Genomic DNA, 20,337 nt, shown 5'->3' on the forward strand with positions numbered 1-20,337 from the left:
TTTTGTTTGTTACACTGGCAACCTGTGTCAGCAGACCCACTCCCACGTATCGGTCAATCTTGTGTGTATGTGTGATTAGGAGCTTAGCTCATTGTATCTACTTTTTTCAGCACTGCAAGGGTTACACCCACCTGTTCTAGGAGTATTGCCTGACTCCCTGGTGCCTCACATTGGTATTTTTTTTTTTTTTTTCAGGGAATCGTTGGTAACATTCTCATAATATGCTTATATTTAATATATGATTAGGGTTTTATTACTTATTTATTATTTTAAAAAGATTCAAACTACAACTAGATAATGCATATGGTAGGATGGTTCAGTAAGCAATCAATAAAGATATCTGGAAGTACACTACACACAAAATAAGAGCAGGTTAGTCTGCAGCAGTTATTAAGCAAATATATGCACAAAACATAAGAAAACGCTACCCATTTCATTGCAAATGCATATAAATTAACTTAGATAATAGAAATAAGTTCTTACTGAATATCCATCTGAGTACTGAAACTGTGCTCTCGCAATGTCTTCTGCAGTCGGACTTAAGGGTTTTGGATCTGACATAGAGCGTTGCATAACCTTTGCAGATTTTGGACTTGTCGGTGGAATCTGCACAATATCAGCATGCGGCTTGTGAGTGCTAATGTCATCCGCAATTGTTGTATCATAGGGAACAAAAGCAGATTCTAGAGCTTTGCTAGGGGAAAGTGGAGAAATTGGTGAATAAAGAACTTTAGGAGACTTAGGAGGAGAAGGTGCAACCTGCAGGGATGAATCAGCCCGAAGATGAGAAGAATAACCTATTTCTAAAGGTGTTGGACGTCTTTTATCTTTTTGTGATATATCATTTAGATATGGTGGACTCTGTATATCAGAATCCGTTTCTGTTTGGCAGCCCAAGCTTTCACCTTTGTAACTCTTTTCTGGAGCTGAAATATGTTTAATTATTTCAACTTTTGAACCAATTCTAGCCCTTATTGACGGTGTTCTTATTGTTCCAAGGGGTTCCGTTTGCACTGAAATTTCTGCAACAGTTTGCACAGCTATACTAGATACTTTGGAAAATGGTCTAGATTTATCAGCATCCGTGTTTCCATCACTGTATTTTCCTGCACGTGACCTTCTTCTTGATCTTGTGGGAATATCCCACTCATCTTGATCCTCATCATCAGTCTGAACACTTGTATCAATGCCTTTTTTGGATCTTCTTCTTCTGCCAGTATACCGATTATCATTTCCATCCTCATCATCAGTTTGAACTCCACTATCAACAATTAGTTTGTATGATCTTGCTTCTTCTTGCATATTTCCATCTGTTTCATCATACATACCACACAGTCTAGGCATGGAACTTCTTTTTTTAAGCTGCCTTTCATCATTAAAATCCACATCTTTTAGTGACAATTCTGAAACAGAATTTAGTATTCCTGGTCTTGAAATATATTGTGGACCACTATCTGACTGTACAGCATACCATGCATCACTTGGCGTCATTTCAATTCCTGCAACTGCTGATGATGTAGTTGCAGTATGATCACCAGTCCAGAACTGTCCTTCCTCTGGTGCTGAATATTGCCCTTCTAAAATCACTTGCTCAGTCGTGGTTTGAGGAGGCACATTTTCAGAGTCATAACCATACTGGTACATTTGCCGTATTTTTTGTTCCTCTAATTGCTGATGGAGTTGCTGCTGAAGTTGCTGAATTTGCTCAAGATGTAGCTGTTGTTGAGCCAGGGTTTCTTGTCTCATCATGAACTGAGCTTGTCTCTCTTCTTCCTGTTGATAAAGCAGGTGTTGTTTCATTGACTGTAATTCTTCAAGTTTTTTTTGAACCATAAAAGTTTCTTGTTCTCTGAATCTTTGAATTTCCTGACGTTCCCATTCAAGCTCCTCAGCTAATCTCTGCTGTTTCAGTTTCTCCAGCTCTAGAAGCTCACGCTGTAAATGTAACTGTTGTTGCTTACCATCATCAGATGGCATTATAAAGGATGACTCATCTTCAGCTATTTCTGAGAAAGTTTCTGATTCTGATGTCAAAATGGAAACAAGTTCACTTTGTGCACTTGATTCAACATCCACAGGAAAAGCTTGCAAAGTACTATCAATCACAGACATTACATCTGTACCATCTCCCATTGTTGATGTTAACATGCTATATGTTCTTGGCAGTGGCTGAGTTTGGTTTAAATTTGAGAATGAAGTAACTGCGTCAGTAGTAATAAATGCAGATAAATCTTTTGCTGTTGTACTGAATATAGAGCCAGGTTGTGTGGTGATCGCAAAAGTTGAAGGGATTGGACTGGTAACTGATGAATAAACAACTCCATTAGATGACCGTAAAACACTTCCCATAACATATGGTGGGACTATAGAAGCAGTCATACGTGCTTGTGAATACTGTGCAGCACTTATCCCAAGGCCAGAAATGACTTGCCGTGTCTCTGGGTAAGAACCTGTAGTCTTGGTTTGGTAATCCAAAGCCTCACCTGAAATTATAGGGGTACAGTTATAGTCCATTTTCTAAAAACAGTGATGTTTGGTGGTTTGGGCGCCATCCAATCTTGATGAAATATATGGGTAAAATTGCATGCAAATCTCCAAGTTAATGATTTATTTGAACAAGAAGCAAAATTAAATTTGGAACATGCAGCCACATGCATGAACCCGTGAGCAAAACATACAAATAATAAAAAAGGAAATAAAATACAAAATATTTTGCCACAATGTGCCACAAAAATTTATAAATGAAAGTAAATTAAAAAAATTACCCAGAAATGAGATGGGGGACACCATAATCACATTTCACAGAAAGATTTGCTGGCACATCATACTGACCTGTAGTCATTTTGCCAGATGTAAGGTCTACAGCAACATCAGCTATTCCAACTGGGTAATCAAAAGTATTTTTGGTTTTGTACAAAAATAGTCCTGCTTCAGCTAAATTTGTATCAGACATAGAAGGTTTCATACCCCCAACCCCCCTGAAACCTGAAATTCCTGAACGATCATATTGATAATGGTCATCTCTATATCCAAAACGATCTTCAGGTAAAGTAGTGGATGGTTGTTGTGAAATGCAACTTCTTCCAAAAGGCAATTTATATACTACGTCACAACACACAGCTCGTCTACCTGCAGTTAAGTCCACAGGTTTATCATCTTCAATTATTTCTGTGACAATTGTTGACAATGCATCATCCACAGTTACCATTGTTCTAAGGAATTTTGTTGTGCTAAGATCCACTACTCCGCTGTCTACTGATTCTTGAGAAGTAGAAAGATCAGTAGAGCCATTTGTTACACTAACAGAGGAAGCTGGAAAAAGTTTTTTTGTTGATCCGGCTACTGAGTGGGTCAGGACACCCAGAGATAAGTTAATTGGCACTTCCACATCCACAGGATATGACCCATTTTTCTCTTCATAATGTTTAGAAGTTGTCAGTTTTAATGGTTCTTTCGATGAATTTCCTAAGTCAACAAGACTCTCCAAACTTGTTGTATAACTTACAGTTGTTGAGCATGTCATTACTGTAATGGGTTCAGTAGCAAGTAATATAGATGAAACTATTGGAGATGCAGTACTAAGGTTTACTATAGCAGGTTGGACAGTACTTATAGGTCGAGTCACAGAAGTGAGAGTAGTAGACTGCCATTTTCCCTCAGTTGTTGTTGAAGACAGGTCCATGCAACTATCGGTCTCAATATCTTTGACTTTATAGTCCATCTTGTTCAAAGTGCGTAGGTCTATTATATCATTAGATTCTATAGATTTTCCAACTTGCTTTAACCGAGATTGAACTGTAATGTTTCTTTCACTTGGAAGAACATCTGGAATGCAAGTGAATTCAGAGACAGCGCTTTGAGGCAAAGAAACAGATGTCTTGGCATCTTCTAATGTTATGTGTGATAAACTGTGCAGATTGTCTAATGGCTGACTTACGGTCACACTTTTATTCATACTGAAAGGTGTGGTAGAAAACACTGTTTGTGTTATCTGTGGAACATGTTCATGGACAGATGTCTTTAGAGGCCAACATGTTGTTGTAAGAGATGAATCATTTTCGGTTGGGGTACCAGGCTCAGATGGCAAAGTAATAACAACATAGGTTTCTTGAGATGGTCTGGTTAATCTTGGTGATGATTTATTAGAATGGGGAGAAAGAGGTGATGTTGGAGAAGGTAACTGATACTCTGTAGATGAAACCAAGTTTAAAGTCATACTCGTTTGTATTGAATGTTCTGATGTTTTGTGTTGTGCTTCTGTTCTCTTTTGGACAGCAAGTGAAGGCTCATAATGTACAGGTTTTGTTACTTTCTGGGGTTTTGAAACGTCAATTATTTTATGACTGAATATCAGTCCAGCTGGAATAGAAGATGGCTTTGGTGGGACAGGTGGAGGTGGAGCGTGAGGCTTGGCTGTAGGAGTTGAATTGGTTTTTACTTCACTTTTCTGTCCTATTGTAGAAGGTTTTGCTGTTGTTGGAATTTTAGGTGCTGGCCTTTTGGAGCTTAATGTTGGCTTTGGGGTTGCTGCTGGAGGTAATGGTGGTGGTGGAGGGGGTGGTGGAGGAACCGAAGTTTCAGTTGTTACAGAGTCAGTAGAATCAGAAGAACTTTTAAAGAAAGATATTACTTTTGATGTGACTGATGGAGCTAATGATATGACTGATTGCAAATTAGTGGCAGTGGTTGTTGCATGTGTAATTGCTGTTGAAGTCACTGTGTGCTTTGTTGACACTATGCACTCAGTGATTACTGGCTGCATGTGATTTACTAGAGTCCCAGAATTGGCATTTGATGTATCCCTTGGATAATCATTGCTTTCACCTTCTGATAGTACAGTAACATTTCCAAAAGTTTCTGTTGCCATGGTACACCCAACAGAAGAAATTGGTACAGTTTGGGCAGTTGTAATTAGAGCAATATCAGGTACTGAAATTACTACATGATCTGTAGTAGTTACATCAGAAGTTGAACTTTGTGCTGAAGTTTCATTATGCTGGGTGTCACTTTGTGATATAAAAGAACCAGATATTAAAACACTCTCAGCATTTGAAGATTCAGAGGATCTTTCTATACTATAATCAACAACTACATCATCTTCAGGTTCTTCTGCAGTAAAGTGCTGAGTTATTTTAACATCAGGAATAGACATTGAATTAAGAGAGGTTGACTCCACTGAAGCAGTAAGTATGATATTTTCAGATTTATAGGAATTCATAGAAGATGAATGCTCAGTTTTCATGCTAAACTCATTTCTATGTTGAGTAGGACTGGGTCCTGGTGTTAGCTGCATGTCCTGACTAGTAATAATGTTATAAAAGCCAGTTGTATCATCATGGCTTTGTTTGTCATCTATGTTTTCTAAAATAATTATTTCATGGCTTTCTGGGACAATGTAAGAACTTGAAACAATGTCTTCTTGGGGCACCATAGAATGGAATTCTTCTGTTTTGAAGCATTTACTGTCTACACTTGCAATAGTCTGATTAATAGTGGTGCGAATATCAATTGAGGAATTGTTTCTTACTTCTTGTAATTGCTGGTGATACACATGATGTTGACTGCTTATCATATTAGCATCCAAGCTTTCATCATAATTCTCTTCAATTAGGGATTCATAGATATAATCTTCAATCAACATCCCCCCATATAAAGGTTCTTTTTCAAAGACTTCTTCTTTTTCCTTGTCACTGTGATATAATTTTGCTTTACATAAAATATCTTCATAAGCTTCCTCAGCACTCTTTAGAATCTGCTGTCCATTTTTGTTCTCTACTATTGGAACATTAGGGGATACTTCTGTAGGAGAATATAATGATACTGACGTAGGTAATTTATAGACCTTTTGAACTTCTATTATTTTCTCAGGACTTATTTCAAATCCTTCTGGTTCTGACTCAATACTAGGTGAATACTCTGAACATGAAGATCTATGAAGTTCTTCCATTTCAGCTGCTTGACGCAATTCTTCTGTTGGAGAAGCATCTTCGATAGGAGATAAGTTGCTCGGAGGTGTCTTTGGTCTCTCTCTCCTTCTCTGTGCTCTTAGTTCATCTTTGTCTTTTTTTGATTTTTTACTAGAACTTTTTCTTTGTTGCTGTTGCTGCTCCAATTCTCTTAGCTTTTCCTGCTCTTTCAAAAGTTCTTCCTCTTCTCTTAATTCTTCTTCTTCAGAAGAGTCTTCAATAGTGGGTAGAACTGGTCCATGAGATCGATGCCTTGCTTTTCTTTGCTGTTTGCTTTCTCCTGACATCTTTTTGTGACTTGGGCTACTGTCACTGTCTTCATCAAGGGATGAAACAGAAGTTGGTGAGGTACCAGGAGTAAAACTGGAAGCATGGAGACTTGATGATCTTTCTTCACGTGACCTGTCTTCAGGCGAATCTGTTAGACTTTCCATCTCCAATTCTGGTTCTTCATCATAATATAATATAGCTGATGATTTGCTAGAGTCCTCAGTGTACGAATTAGACATTGTGCTATTTAGCTCTATAGTTTTAAATCTTCTAAGACCTCCACCAGTACTTACTGAAAGCTCTTCATTTTCTTGACTTTTAGTTTCTCTAAATTTTGGTTCAGGGCTTTCATTATATGTTTGCTCTTCTTCATCCTCTTCATCATCATCATGCCATGAATGTCGTCTAATACCATCTTCATCATAGCTTGCACTGCTTTTTTTAGTTAACCTCTTGCTCTTTGCTGGTATTGGCTTTGTTTTATATTCTTTATTCTGACTTTCATTAGCACTTATCTCTTTTAATTTTGTCCTAATAAATTCCTCATCTTCAGAGCCAGATGCATCCTCATCAGCACTCATTTCAATAATCTGTTTTCGGATAAAATCTTCATCATCTCCTGATCCCTGACTGTCATCATGTCTAAAGTCATCACTACTTGATGATCCATTGCTAGGTCTTCTTTTCCTCTGTGGAACTGGTGAATTTTCACTTTCACTACTGTCATCTATTGAATCCTGTCGTTTGCGTACAGCTATATCTTTTGTTGTGTTTTTGCCATCCTTTTGAACTTTTCGGGTCGGAAAACCCCTTTTTCCATTCTTTTCTAGTGTTTCATCTTCGTCTTCATGAAAATCTTCAAGCTCTTCTTCTGAACTATAGGATTCTGGCGTGATTGGCAATATCTTAGTTCTACTTCTGTTTTGAGTCTGTTCAGCATATTTCCCATACAAATCAGTACCTTTTCGTAACTTTTCATCCACAAGAATACTTGTTTGGGCTTCTAAGATTGATAAGACTGTACTTTCCAATTTTGCTAAATCTGAAGGGCTAGAAGGACTACTTTCATGTGAAAGATAATCTTTTTTTGTTGCTTCCTTATTCAAATCTTTTTCGTCACTTGGTATTAGACTTGGAATTTCTCCAAGAGAACCAGATATACCGTCTGATGAATAGCCTGTATCACTTAGTCCCTGTGGGCTTTTCTGCTGCTGAGAATTTGAAGTATCAGATTTGTCATCTTCCTTCTCCTAAAAGAGAAGACAGAAAAAAGAATGAACTAAGAATAAACAAAAAAATATTGATGCTTTTTTTTTTAAAGATAGATTGCTATAATTAACAGAAAACAGCAATAAAAACACAGTCTAAGTTTTCTCCATTGCCTTACTGAGTTGAGTTTACATGCAGTTTTGATTATAAATATATAGATACATAAAAGTTGGACTACTTAGATTATTGAACATTGATTAATGTAATTTGAAAGATGTAAAACTATTATTAACTTCATATCACTCACTGATTCAGTGATACTCGTTTTGGATATTAAATAATGTGTATAATGTACTTTAAAGGGCATCTGTCAGCAGATTTGTACCTATGAAACTGGCTGACCTGTTACATGTGTGCTTGGCAGCTGAAGGCATCTGTGTTGGTCCCATGTTCATATGTGCATTACTGAGAAAAAAAAATGAAGTTGTAATATATGCAAATGAGCTGCAAGGAGCAACAAGGGCATTGCCTTTATACCTAGAGGCTGTGCTCTCTCTGCAGCCCCACAAACTTATCTCTGATTGACTGGGCCAGACAGACAATGAAAACATTTTCACTGCCTGGCCATGTAAATCAAAGTGAAGAGGGTGAAGCAGATACAGAGAAAGTGAAGACTCTAGGTGTAACAGCAATGCCCCATTGCTTCTAGAGGCTCACTTCCATTTATGAAAACTTATTTTTTGTCAGTAAAGCGGGCACATACAAATATTTGACCAACAGATGCCTTCACCTGCCAAGCGCACATGCAACAGGTCAGTCAGTTCAGAGAGGTACTACAAATAAGTTTTCATTCAATTATATCTCAGTACATAAGTGAAATACTGTTAAAAGCAATGATTTTATGCATAATAAAGATCCCTTTATAAATATCTCCTGAAAGCTGACTTTCATTGAAGCCGAGCTGTAATACCACAGACAACCCATGGAGAGAAGTGTTGATAATTTTGGAAGAAAGCAGCCATGTTCTTCTAATCCTAGATGTTTAAATCAGTCTGTCATGATACTATTTAATTATTTACTTTTCATCTTTTCATAAAGTACAAAATGTCAGTTCAACACCATTTTTGGGATTCTATTGTATTAAGAAATTTCTAAACCTGACGGACTCATAAAAATTTATATAAAGTTATAATGCTCCATAAACAGAGTATATTTAAAAAACACAACACAATGAAACAAACATACGGTATCAATATGTCCTCTCAAATATACTGTCTGCAAACTACTTTTTTGCAAACTACTGTGTTGTGTATGCAGCAGGGCCGCAGGAGGCATGGCTTGGAATACAGCCTCAGCACAAAAGCTTCCCACTGATTTTTTTAAATGAGGGACCACCAGTCAAGGAAGCAACACAATATTAATGAATATGTTAATCTTTCTACAATAGACTGAGCATTTGTGAAAAACAATGGTTTAAATTAACTATTGAGGCCTGAATTGTGGAGTATTTTGCACCGAAATTTGGCACATCTAATTTAAAATAGGTATGAATCAAGTAAACAAAAAATAATAATCTATACATGCACACCTTATAAAGGAAAGCTTAGTAGGAAAGGATGCTGCATAGAGAGAAAGGGGCATGTCTTAATATTAGGCCCAGATTTTGGTCAAGATTTACTAATGTGTCTGCTCCTAGTATCTGTCTAAAAAGTGGTGCACATTGATTCAATTTAGGTTTTCTATCCTTTTTTCAACCTGTTAAAAAAAATTAAGCAGGGCTTAGTGGGAAAGAAGCCACTGTGATAAAGTTGACATATCTTTATACTGCCTGTCTATTAGACTGAGTGATTCTAGTGTAGTTCCTGAGACATGGATAGGTGAGCTTCAGACATCTGTTCACATGAAGCAGTACTGTGCAGTTACTGTTGTCGCTGTGGTGCTTTGCCTGTGGGTTGGGGCCCAATCTCATATAGGAGGTCATGTCGCCTGCTGGTGTGTTGAACTGGGCTCGGTGGTCACCACATGGTGCTGTGCCAAGTTAGAGCAGGTACCCACTTGAAAGAGGAAACCTTGACGTGGTGAGTGAGTTTATACATTTTGATCTAAATGTATACAAATGCATTGTGTACAGTATGGCATTGTATACTACAAATTATACAATGCAAATTAGACTAATGAATGTGGATGTGCAATGCATGTTTTCTATTTTATTCATTTTATAATATATATACGGTGTGTATATACAGTCAGGTCGATAAATATTGGGACATCGACAAAATTCTAACATTTTTGGCTCTATATGCCACCACAATGGATTTGAAAAGAAACAAACAAGATGCGCTTTAACTGCAGTCTGTCAGCTTTAATTTGAAGGTATTTACATCCAAATCAGGTGAACAATGTAGGAATTACAACAGTTTGCATATGTGCCTCCCACTTGTTAAGGGACCAAAAGTAATGGGACGATTGGCTTCTCAGCTGTTCCATGGCCAGGTGTGTGTTATTCCCTCATTATCCCAATTCCAATGAGCAGATAAAAGGTCCAAGGTTCATTTCAAGTGTGCTATTTGCATTTGGAATCTGTTGCTGTCAACTCTCAAGATGAGATCCACAGAGCTGTCACTATCAGTGAAGCAAGCAATCATTAGGCTGAAAAAACAAAACAGACCCATCAGAGAGATAGCAAAAACATTAGGCGTGGCCAAAACAACTGTTTGGAACATTCTTAAGGCCTCCTGCACACGACCGTTGTGTGCACCCGTGGCCGTTGTGCCGTTTTCCGTTTTTTTTCGCGGACCCATTGACTTTCAATGGGTCCGTGGAAAAAACGGAAAATGCACCGTTTTGCAGCCGCATCCGTGATCCGTGTTTCATGGCCGTGAAAAAAATATGACCTGTCCTATTTTTTTCACGGCCAACGGTTCACGGACCCATTCAAGTCAATGGGTCCGTGAAAGAACACGGATGCACACAAGATTGGCATCCGTGTCCGTGATCCGTGGCCGTAGGTTACTTTTTATACAGACGGATCCGAAGATCCGTCTGCATAAAGCTTTTTCAAAGCTGAGTTTTCACTTCGTGAAAACTCAGAACCGACAGTATATTCTAACACAGAAGCGTTCCCATGGTGATGGGGACGCTTCTAGTTAGAATACACTACAAACTGTGTACAAGACTGCCCCCTGCTGCCTGGCAGCACCCGATCTCTTACAGGGGGCCGTGATCAGCACAATTAACCCCTTCAGGTGCGGCACCTGAAAGGGTTAATTGTACTATCATATCCCCCTGTAAGAGATCAGGGCTGCCAGGCAGCAGGGGGCAGACCCCCCCCCCCCTCCCCAGTTTGAATATCATTGATGGCCAGTGCGGCCCCCCCCCCTCTATTGTAATTATTGGTTGGTGGCACAGTGTGCGCCCCCCCCCCCTCCCTCCCTCTATTGTAATAATTCGTTGGTGGCACAGTGTGCGCCCCCCATCGGCCCCCCCTCCCTCTATAGCATTAACAACATTGGTGGCCAGTGTGCGGCCTCCCATCCCCCCCCCCCCCCCATCATCATTGGTGGCAGCGGAGTTCCGATCGGAGTCCCAGTTTAATCGCTGGGGCTCCGATCGGTAACCATGGCAACCAGGACGCTACTACAGTCCTGGTTGCCATGGTTACATAGCAATAGTACAGTAGTAGAAGATTCATACTTACCGGCTGCTGCGATGTTCGTGTCCGGCCGGGAGCTCCACCTACTGGTAAGTGACAGCCTCAGGTCTGTGCGGCGCATTGCTAAATGAACTGTCACTTACCAGTAGGAGGAGCTCCCGGCCGGACACGAACATCGCCTCTCCCAGGTAAGTATGAATCTTTGCTAGTGACCCGCTGCCACCAATGATCGGGGGGGGGGAGATGGGAGGCCGCACACTGGCCACCAATGTTGTTAATGCTATAGAGGGAGGGGGGGGCCGATGGGGGGGCGCACACTGTGCCACCAACGATTTATTACAATAGAGGGAGGAAGGGGGGGCGGGGGGGCGCACACTGTGCCACCAACGATTTATTACAATAGAGGGAGGAAGGGGGGGGGGGGCGCACACTGTGCCACCAACGATTTATTACAATAGAGGGAGGAAGGGGGGGCGGGGGGGCGCACACTGTGCCACCAACGACTTATTACAATAGAGGGAGGAAGGGGGGGGGCCGCACACTGTGCCACCAACGATTTATTACAATAGATATTCAAACTGGGGAGGGGGGGGGGTCTGCCCCCTGCTGCCTGGCAGCCCTGATCTCTTACAGGGGGATATGATAGTACAATTAACCCCTTCAGGTGCGGCACTTGAGGGGTTAATTGTGCTGATCACGGCCCCCTGTAAAGATCGGATGCTGCTAGGCAGCAGGGGGCAGTCATGTACACAGTTTGTAGTATATTCTAACTAGAAGCGTCCCCATCACCATGGGAACGCCTCTGTGTTAGAATATACTGTCGAAAATGAGGTTTCACGATCTAACTCATATCCGACAGTATATTCTAACATAGGGGCGTTCCCATGGTGATGGGGACGCTTCAAGTTAAAATATACCATCGGATTGGAGAAAACTCCGATCCGATGGTATAAAAGGGACTCCAGACTTTACATTGAAAGTCAATAGGGACAGATCCGTTTGAAATGGCACCATATTGTGTCAACGTCAAACGGATCCGTCCCCATTGACTTGCATTGTAATTCAGGACGGATCCGTTTGGCTCCGCACGGCCAGGCGGACACCAAAACGACTTTTTTTTCATGTCCGTGGATCCTCCAAAAATCAAGGAAGACCCACGGATGAAAAAACGGTCACGGATTACGGGAAAACGGGACCCGTTTTTGCGGACCGCAAAAAAATACGTTCGTGTGCAGGAGGCCTAAAAAGAAGGAACGCACCGGTGAGCTCAGCAACACCAAAAGACCCCGAAGACCATAGAAAACAACTGTGGTGGATGATCGAAGAATTCTTTCCCTGGTGAAGAAAACACCCTTCACAACAGTTGGCCAGATCAAGAACACTCTCCAGGAGGAAAGTCAACAATCAATAGAAGACTTCACCAGAGTGAACACAGAGGGTTCACCACAAGATGTAAACCATTGGTGAGCCTGAAAAACAGGAAGGCCAGATTAGAGTTTGCCAAACGACATCTAAAAAAGCCTTCACAGTTCTGGAACAACATCCTATGGACAGATGAGACCAAGATCAACTTGTACCAGAGTGATGGGAAGAGAAGAGTATGGAGAAGGAAAGAAACTGCTCATGATACTAAGCATACCACCTCATCAGTGAAGCATGGTGGTGGTAGTGTCATGGCGTGGGCATGTATGGCTGCCAATGGAACTGGTTCTCTTGTATTTATTGATGATGCGACTGCTGACAAAAGCAGCAGGATGAATTCTGAAGTTTCGGGCCATATTACCTGCTCATATTCAGCCAAATGCTTCAGAACTCATTGGATGGCGCTTCACAGTGCAGATGGACAATGACCCAAAGCATACTGCCAAAAGCAACCAAAGAGTTTTTTAAGGGAAAGAAGTGTAATGTTATGCAATGGCCAAGTCAATCACATGACCTGAATCCGATTGAGCATGCATTTCACTTGCTGAAGACAAAACTGAAGGGAAAATGCCCCAAGAACAAGCAGGAACTGAAGACAGTTGCAGTAGAGGCCTGGCAGAGCATCACCAGGGATGAAACCCAGCGTCTGGTGATGTCTATGCGTTCCAGACTTCAGGCTGTAAATGACTGCAAAGGATTTGCAACCAAGCATTAAAAAGTGAAAGTTTGATTTATGATTATTATTCTGTCCCATTACTTTTGGCCCCTTAACAAGTGGGAGGCACATATGCAAACTGTTTTAATTCCTACACCGTTCACCTGGTTTGGATGTAAATAACCTAAAATTAAAGCTGACAGTCTGCAGTTAAAGCACATCTTGTTCGTTTCATTTCAAATCCATTGTGGTGGTGTATAGAGCCAAAAATGTTAGAATTGTGTCGATCTCCCAATATTTATGGACCTGACTGTATATACAGTCCTGATCAAAAGTTTAAGACCACTTGAAAAATAGCAAAAAATCATATTTAGCATGGCTGGATCTTAACAAGGTTCCAAGTAGAGCTTCAACATGGGAGAAATGGGAGTGAGACAAAACATTTTGTGAACATTTAATTTAATGAAAACAACAAATAAACTGAAACAGGCTGTTTTTCAGCTGATCAAAAGTTTAGGATCACACCTCCAAAAAAAACTAAACCCCCCCTAAACAGAAATCCAACTTCCAAACATGAACTCAGTAATGAGTAGCTCCGCCGTTATTGTTTATCACTTCAAAAATTCGTTTTGGCATGCTCGATGCAAGCGTTTCCATGAGGTGAGTGGGAACATTTCTCCAAGTGGTGAAGACGGCCGCACGAAGGCCATCTACTATCTGGAACTGTTGTCCATTTTTGTAAACTTCCCTTGCCATCCATCCCCAAAGGTTCTCAATTGGATTTAGATTAGGGGAACACGCAGGATGGGACAAAAGAATTATGTTATTCTGCTTGAAGAAGTCCCTTGTCCTGCGGGCATTGTGTCCTGTAGCGTTGTCCTGTTGAAAAACCCAGTCGTTAACACACAGGTGAGGGCCCTCAGTCATAAGGAATTCTCTCTGCAACATCTGGACATAGCCAGCGGCCGTTTGACGCCCCTGCACTTCCTGAAGCTCTATTGTTCCACTGAAGGAAAAAGCACCCCAGACCATTATGGTGCCCCCTCCACTGTGGCGCGTAGAAAACATCTTAGGTGGGATCTGCTTGTCATGCCAATAATGTTAGAAACCATCAGGACCATCAAGGTTAAATTTTTTCTCATCAGAGAATAAAACTTTCTTCCACCTTTGAATGTCCCATGTTTGGTGCTCTCTTGCAAAGTCCAAACGAGCAGTTCTGTGGCGTTCAAGGAGACGAGGTCTATGAAGAAGTTTTTTGTTTTTAAAGCCCTTCAGTCTCAGATGCCGTCTGATGGTTATGGGGCTGCAGTCAGCACCAGTAATGGCCTTAATTTGGGTCGAGGATCGTCCAGTGTCTTAATGGACAGCTAATTGGATCCTCCGGCTCAGTGCTGATGACATTTTTTGGGGTCTTCCACTTGACTTTTTGGTTCCATAACCCTCAGGATCATTTAAGAAATTCCAAATGACTGTCTTACTGCATCCCACCTCAGCAGCGATGGCGCGCTGTGAGAGACCCTGCTTATGCAGTTAAACAACTAGACCACGTTCAAAAAGAGAGAGTTTTTTTTGCCTTTGCCATCACAACATGTGACTACCTGACAGAAAATGACAATGAATCCATATCTTTGCACAGATTTGGCCTTTTAACCACCTCAGCTCCCCTAGCTTAAACACCCTTAATGACCAGACCACTTTTTACAATTCTGCACTACACTACTTTCACGTTTATTGCTCGGTCAACTTACCACCCAAATGAATTTTACCTCCTTTTCTTCTCACTAAAAGAGCTTTCATTTGGTGGTATTTCATTGCTGCTGACATTTTTACTTTTTTTGTTATTAATCGAAATTTAACAAGATTTTTGCAAAAAAATTACATTTTTCACTTTCAGTTGTAATTTTTTTTTAAAAAACGACATCTATATATAAATTTTTCTCAAAATTTATTGTTCTACATGTCTTTGATAAAAAAAAAAATGTTTGGGTAAAAAAAAAAAATGGTTTGGGTAAAAGTTATAGCGTTTACAAACTATGGTACAAAAATGTGAATTTCCGCTTTTTGAAGCAGCTCTGAATTTCTGAGCACCTGTCATGTTTCCTGAGGTTCTACAATGCTCAGACAGTATAAAAACCCCACAAATAACCCCATTTCGGAAAGTAGACACCCTAAGGTATTCGCTGATGGGCATAGTGAGTTCATCGAACTTTTTATTTTTTGTCACAAGTTAGCGGAAAATGATGATTTTTTTTTCTTACAAAGTCTCATATTCCACTAACTTGTGACAAAAATAAAAACTTCCATGAACTCACTATGCCCATCACGAAATACCTTGGGGTGTCTTCTTTCCAAAATGGGGTCACTTGTGGGGTAGTTATACTGCCCTGGCATTTTAGGGGCCCTAATGTGTGGGAAGTAGTTTGAAATCAAAATGTGTAAAAAATGCCCTGTGAAATCCTAAAGGTGCTCTTTGGAATGTGGGCCCCTTTGCCCACCTAGGCTGCAAAAAAGTGTCACACATCTGGTATCGCCGTACTCAGAAGAAGTTGGGTAATGTGTTTTGGGGTGTCATTTTACATATACCCATGCTGGGTGAGATAAATATCTCTGTCAAATGCCAACTTTGTATAAAAAAAATGGGAAAAGTTGTCTTTTGCCGAGATATTTCTCTCACCCAGCATGGGTATATGTAAAAAGACACCCCAAAGCACATTGCCCTACTTCTTCTGAGTACGGCGATACCACATGTGTGACACTTTATTGCAGCCTAGGTGGGCAAATGCGCCCAAATTCCAAAGAGCACCTTTAGGATTTCACAGGGCATTTTTTACACATTTTGATTTCAAACTACTTCTCACACATTAGGGCCCCTAAAATGCCAGGGCAGTATACCTACCCCACAAGTGACCCCATTTTGGTAAGAAGACACCCCAAGGTATTCCATTAGGGGCATGGCGAGTTCCTAGAATTTTAAATTTTTTGGCACAAATTAGCGGAAAACGATGATTTTTTTTTCTTACAAAGTCTCATATTCCACTAACTTGTGACAAAAAATAAAAACTTCCATGAACTCACTATGCCCATCACGAAATACCTTGGGGTGTCTTCTTTCCAAAATGGGGTCACTTGTGGGGTAGTTATACTGCCCTGGCATTTTAGGGGCCCTAATGTGTGAGAAGTAGTTTGAAATCAAAATGTGTAAAAAATGCCCTGTGAAATCCGAAAGGTGCTCTTTGGAATGAGGGCCCATTTGCCCACCTAGGCTGCAAAAAAGTGTCACACATCTGGTATCGCCGTACTCAGAAGAAGTAGGGCAATGTGTTTTGGGGTGTCTTTTCACATATACCCATGCTGGGTGAGAGAAATATCTCGGCAAAAGACAACTTTTCCCTTTTTTTTATACAAAGTTGGCATTTGACCAAGATATTTATCTCACCCAGCATTCCCCAACTTCTCCTGAGTACGGCGATACCACATGTGTGACACTTTTTTGCAGCCTAGATGCGCAAAGGGGCCCAAATTCCTTTTAGGAGGGCATTTTTAGACATTTGGATCCCAGACTTTTTCTCACGCTTTAGGGCCCCTAAAATGCCAGGGCAGTATAAATACCCCACATGTGACCACATTTTGGAAAGAAGACACCCCAAGGTATTCAATGAGGGGCATGGCGAGTTCATAGAAATTATATTTTTTTGCCACAAGTTAGCGGAGATTGATATATTTTTTTTCTCACAAAGTCTCCCTTTCCGCTAACTTGGGACAAAAATTTCAATCTTTCATGGACTCAATATGCCCCTCAGCGAATACCTTGGGGTGTCTTCTTTCCGAAATGGGGTCAAATGTGGGGTATTTATACTGCCCTGGCATTTGAGGGGCCCTAAAGCGTGAGAAGAAGTCTGGAATATAAATGTCTAAAAAATTTTACGCATTTGGATTCCGTGAGTTCATGTGAGATTTAATATGAGACTTTCTAAGAAAAAACAAAAAAAACAAAAAAAAATATCAATTTCCACTAACTTGTGCCAAAAAAATGTCTGAATGGAGCCTTACAGGGGGGTGATCAATGACAGGCGGGTGATCAATGACAGGGGGGGGATCAGGGAGTCTATATGGGGTGATCACCCCCTTGTCATTGATCACCCCCCTGTAAGGCTCCATTCAGAGGTCCGTATGTGTTTTGCGGATCCACGGATCGGATCCGCAAAACACAAATGGACGTCTGAATGGAGCCTTCAAGGGGGATGATCAATCACAGGGGGGTGATCAGGGAGTCTATATGGGGTGATCACCCCCCTGTCATTGATCACCCCCCTATAAAGCTCCATTCAGATGTCTGTATGTGTTTTGCGGATCCGATCCATGGATCCGTGGATCCGTAAAACACATACGGACGTCTGAATGGAGCCTTACAGGGGGGTGATCAATGACAGGGGGGTGATCAGGGAGTCTATATGGGGTGATCACCCCCCTGTAATTGATCACCCCCCTGTAAGGCTCCATTCAGAGGTCCGTATGTGTTTTGCGAATCCATGGATCGGATCCGCAAAACACAAACGGACGTCTGAATGGAGCCTTCAAGGGGGATGATCAATCACAGGGGGGTGATCAGGGAGTCTATATGGGGTGATCACCCCCCTGTCATTGATCACCCCCCTGTAAGGCTCCATTCAGACGTCCGTATGTGTTTTGCGGATCCGATCCATGGATCCGCAAAACACATACGGACCTCTGAATGGAGCCAGCCTTACAAGGGGGTGATCAATGACAGGGGGGTGATCAGGGAGTCTATATGGGGTGATCACCCCCCTGTAAGGCTCCATTCAGACGTCCGTATGTGTTTTGCGGATCCAATCCATGGATCCGTAAAACACATACGGACGTCTGAATGGAGACTTACAGGGGGGTGATCAATGACAGGGGGGTGATCAGGGAGTCTATATGGGGTGATCACCCCCCTGTCATTGATCACCCCCCTGTAAGGCTCCATTCAGACGTCCGTATGTGTTTTGCGGATCCAATCCATGGATCCGTGGATCCGTAAAACACATACGGACGTCTGAATGGAGCCTTACAGGGGTGTGATCAATGACAGGGGGGTGATCAATGACAAGGGGGTGACCAGGGAGTCTATATGGGGTGATCACCCCCCTGTCATTGATCACCCCCCTGTAAGGCTCCATTCAGACGTCCGTATGTGTTTTGCGGATCCGATCCATGGATCCGTGGATCTGTAAAACACATACGGACATCTGAATGGAGCCTTACAGGGGGGTGATCAATGACAGGGGGGGTGATCAGGTAGTCTATATGGGGTGATCAGGGGTTAATAATGGGTTAATAAGTGACAGGGGGGGGTGTAGTGTGGTGCTTGGTGCTACTTATTACAGAGCTGCCTGTGTCCTCTGGTGGTCGATCCAAGCAAAAGGGACCACCAGAGGACCAGGTAGCAGGTATATTAGACGCGGTTATCAAAACAGCGTCTAATATACCTGTTAAGGGTTAAAAAAATCGCAGCCGCTGGCAGGCTGCAGATCCACTCGCTTACCTTCAGTGCCTGTGTGCGCGCGTTCACAGGAAATCTCGCGTATCGCGAGATGACGCATATATGCGTCTAGGAGGAATGAATCGACCGCCGCCAGGATGCATCCCTGCGTTAGGCGGTCGGTAAGCGGTTAAAGGCATGTGGTCCTAAAATTTGGATCAGCTGAAAAACTGCCTGTTTCAGTTTAATCGTTATTTTCAGTTAATTGAATGCTCAAAAAATGTTTTGTCTCACTCTCATTTCTTCTTTTTGCATGTTGAAGCTCTACTTTGAACCTTGTTAAGATCCAGCCATGCTAAATATGATTTTTTGCCATTTTTCAAGTAGTCTTAAACTTTTGATCAGTACTGCATATATATATATATATATATATATATATATATATATACACATACATATATACACACACACATATATATATATATATATATATATATATATATACATACACACACACATATACATAAATTCATAATATATTCACCTACATCTACACACATACTGTAAATGTCACAGTCTCTACTGGGACAGTGGTCAGCAGATCTAGGAGATTTGAGCTGACAGCCTCTCTGGTTTCACTCTTCTGTGTTGCTGCTGGGTATGACCACACCTCTGGTCTCAGGTGTAGCTTAAGTGGTAATTCCTACTCCTCTATTTAGTCTGACCTCACCCATCATGCTATGCGGTTGATAGCACCTTTTGCTGTGGAAGTGGTGTTGGTTCTCCTCTGAGTTCCTGCTCATCCGCATACTTCAGGGTTAAGTGTCTCTTTTTCCTATTGTTTGTTTGTGGTTTTTTCCCTTCCTTTTGGTATTAGGCCTAAGGGTGTCTCGTGTTCCTTCAGCTTGGAAGGAACAGGCTATCCGTTGTCCTGACACTATCTCCATGTCCCTGTTAGGGTGAGATAAGGCCTACATTCCAGCGTATGAACATTCCTACCATCGAGGTCTGTTCATAATGTTAGTAGTCGAGGAACGGATTAGGGACTCACTAGGTGGTGACCACCCCCTATCCCTAGTTTCCAGGCCTAGTACTTTTCTCCCCTCCCTTCTGTGTTTGGTGTGGAGTGTCTTCCCCACACCGCACTGTGACAGTAAATAACATTGTTCAAAACAGTTGAAGACATGCTGCTTTACAATAAAATACCCCCCCACTAAATTCATGAAATGGTACACAGTACATTATACATTGTGCCCAAAAAACTAAACACACTTGTATCACATGTGTGACATGTATGAACACCAATTATTGCCAAGCTGTGAGGGGGCTATATGATTTTCTATTGCAGGCCAGTGAAAGAATGAATTTAGGGTCATCATCTTTTCACATATTCTCTATCCTATATTAAACTCCACAGCCCCCTCCAGAAGACTCCCCTGAACATTTTAAAGGGTATATTACCCACCAATTTGATACCTCCGGTTTGCAGCCTAGTCCAGAAACGTGGCAATGCCAAGGACTTTCCAAAAGCCACAAGCCATCCACACCTGAAAGGTCTCGTATTCCAGGAATAGCACTGGGAGAGACAGTGGAGTCTGAAGCCTACTCAGCAGCTCACAGCAGTAGCCTCGAGTGTTCACACACCAGGAAATGTCCTCTAGAACCAGAGGTTCTTTCACCC

At 41.5% G+C, this 20,337-nt stretch overlaps 1 protein-coding gene across 1 annotated transcript in view; it reads right to left on the reverse strand.

Moving 5' to 3' along the window:
- Window positions 1–20,337, reverse strand: part of PCLO (piccolo presynaptic cytomatrix protein) — a 193,708-nt gene that overhangs the window by 163,546 nt on the left and 9,825 nt on the right. Inside the window, exons 3-4 of the mRNA XM_040414091.1 lie at window positions 2,833–7,486; window positions 484–2,483 (exon numbers count right to left, since the gene is read on the reverse strand). Of these exons, the coding sequence (XP_040270025.1) occupies window positions 484–2,483; window positions 2,833–7,486 (6,654 nt within the window). The remainder of the gene's footprint in view (window positions 1–483; window positions 2,484–2,832; window positions 7,487–20,337) is intronic.

Source organism: Bufo bufo, chromosome 1, assembly GCF_905171765.1.
Source record: "Bufo bufo chromosome 1, aBufBuf1.1, whole genome shotgun sequence".
NCBI classification, from domain to species: domain Eukaryota; kingdom Metazoa; phylum Chordata; class Amphibia; order Anura; family Bufonidae; genus Bufo; species Bufo bufo.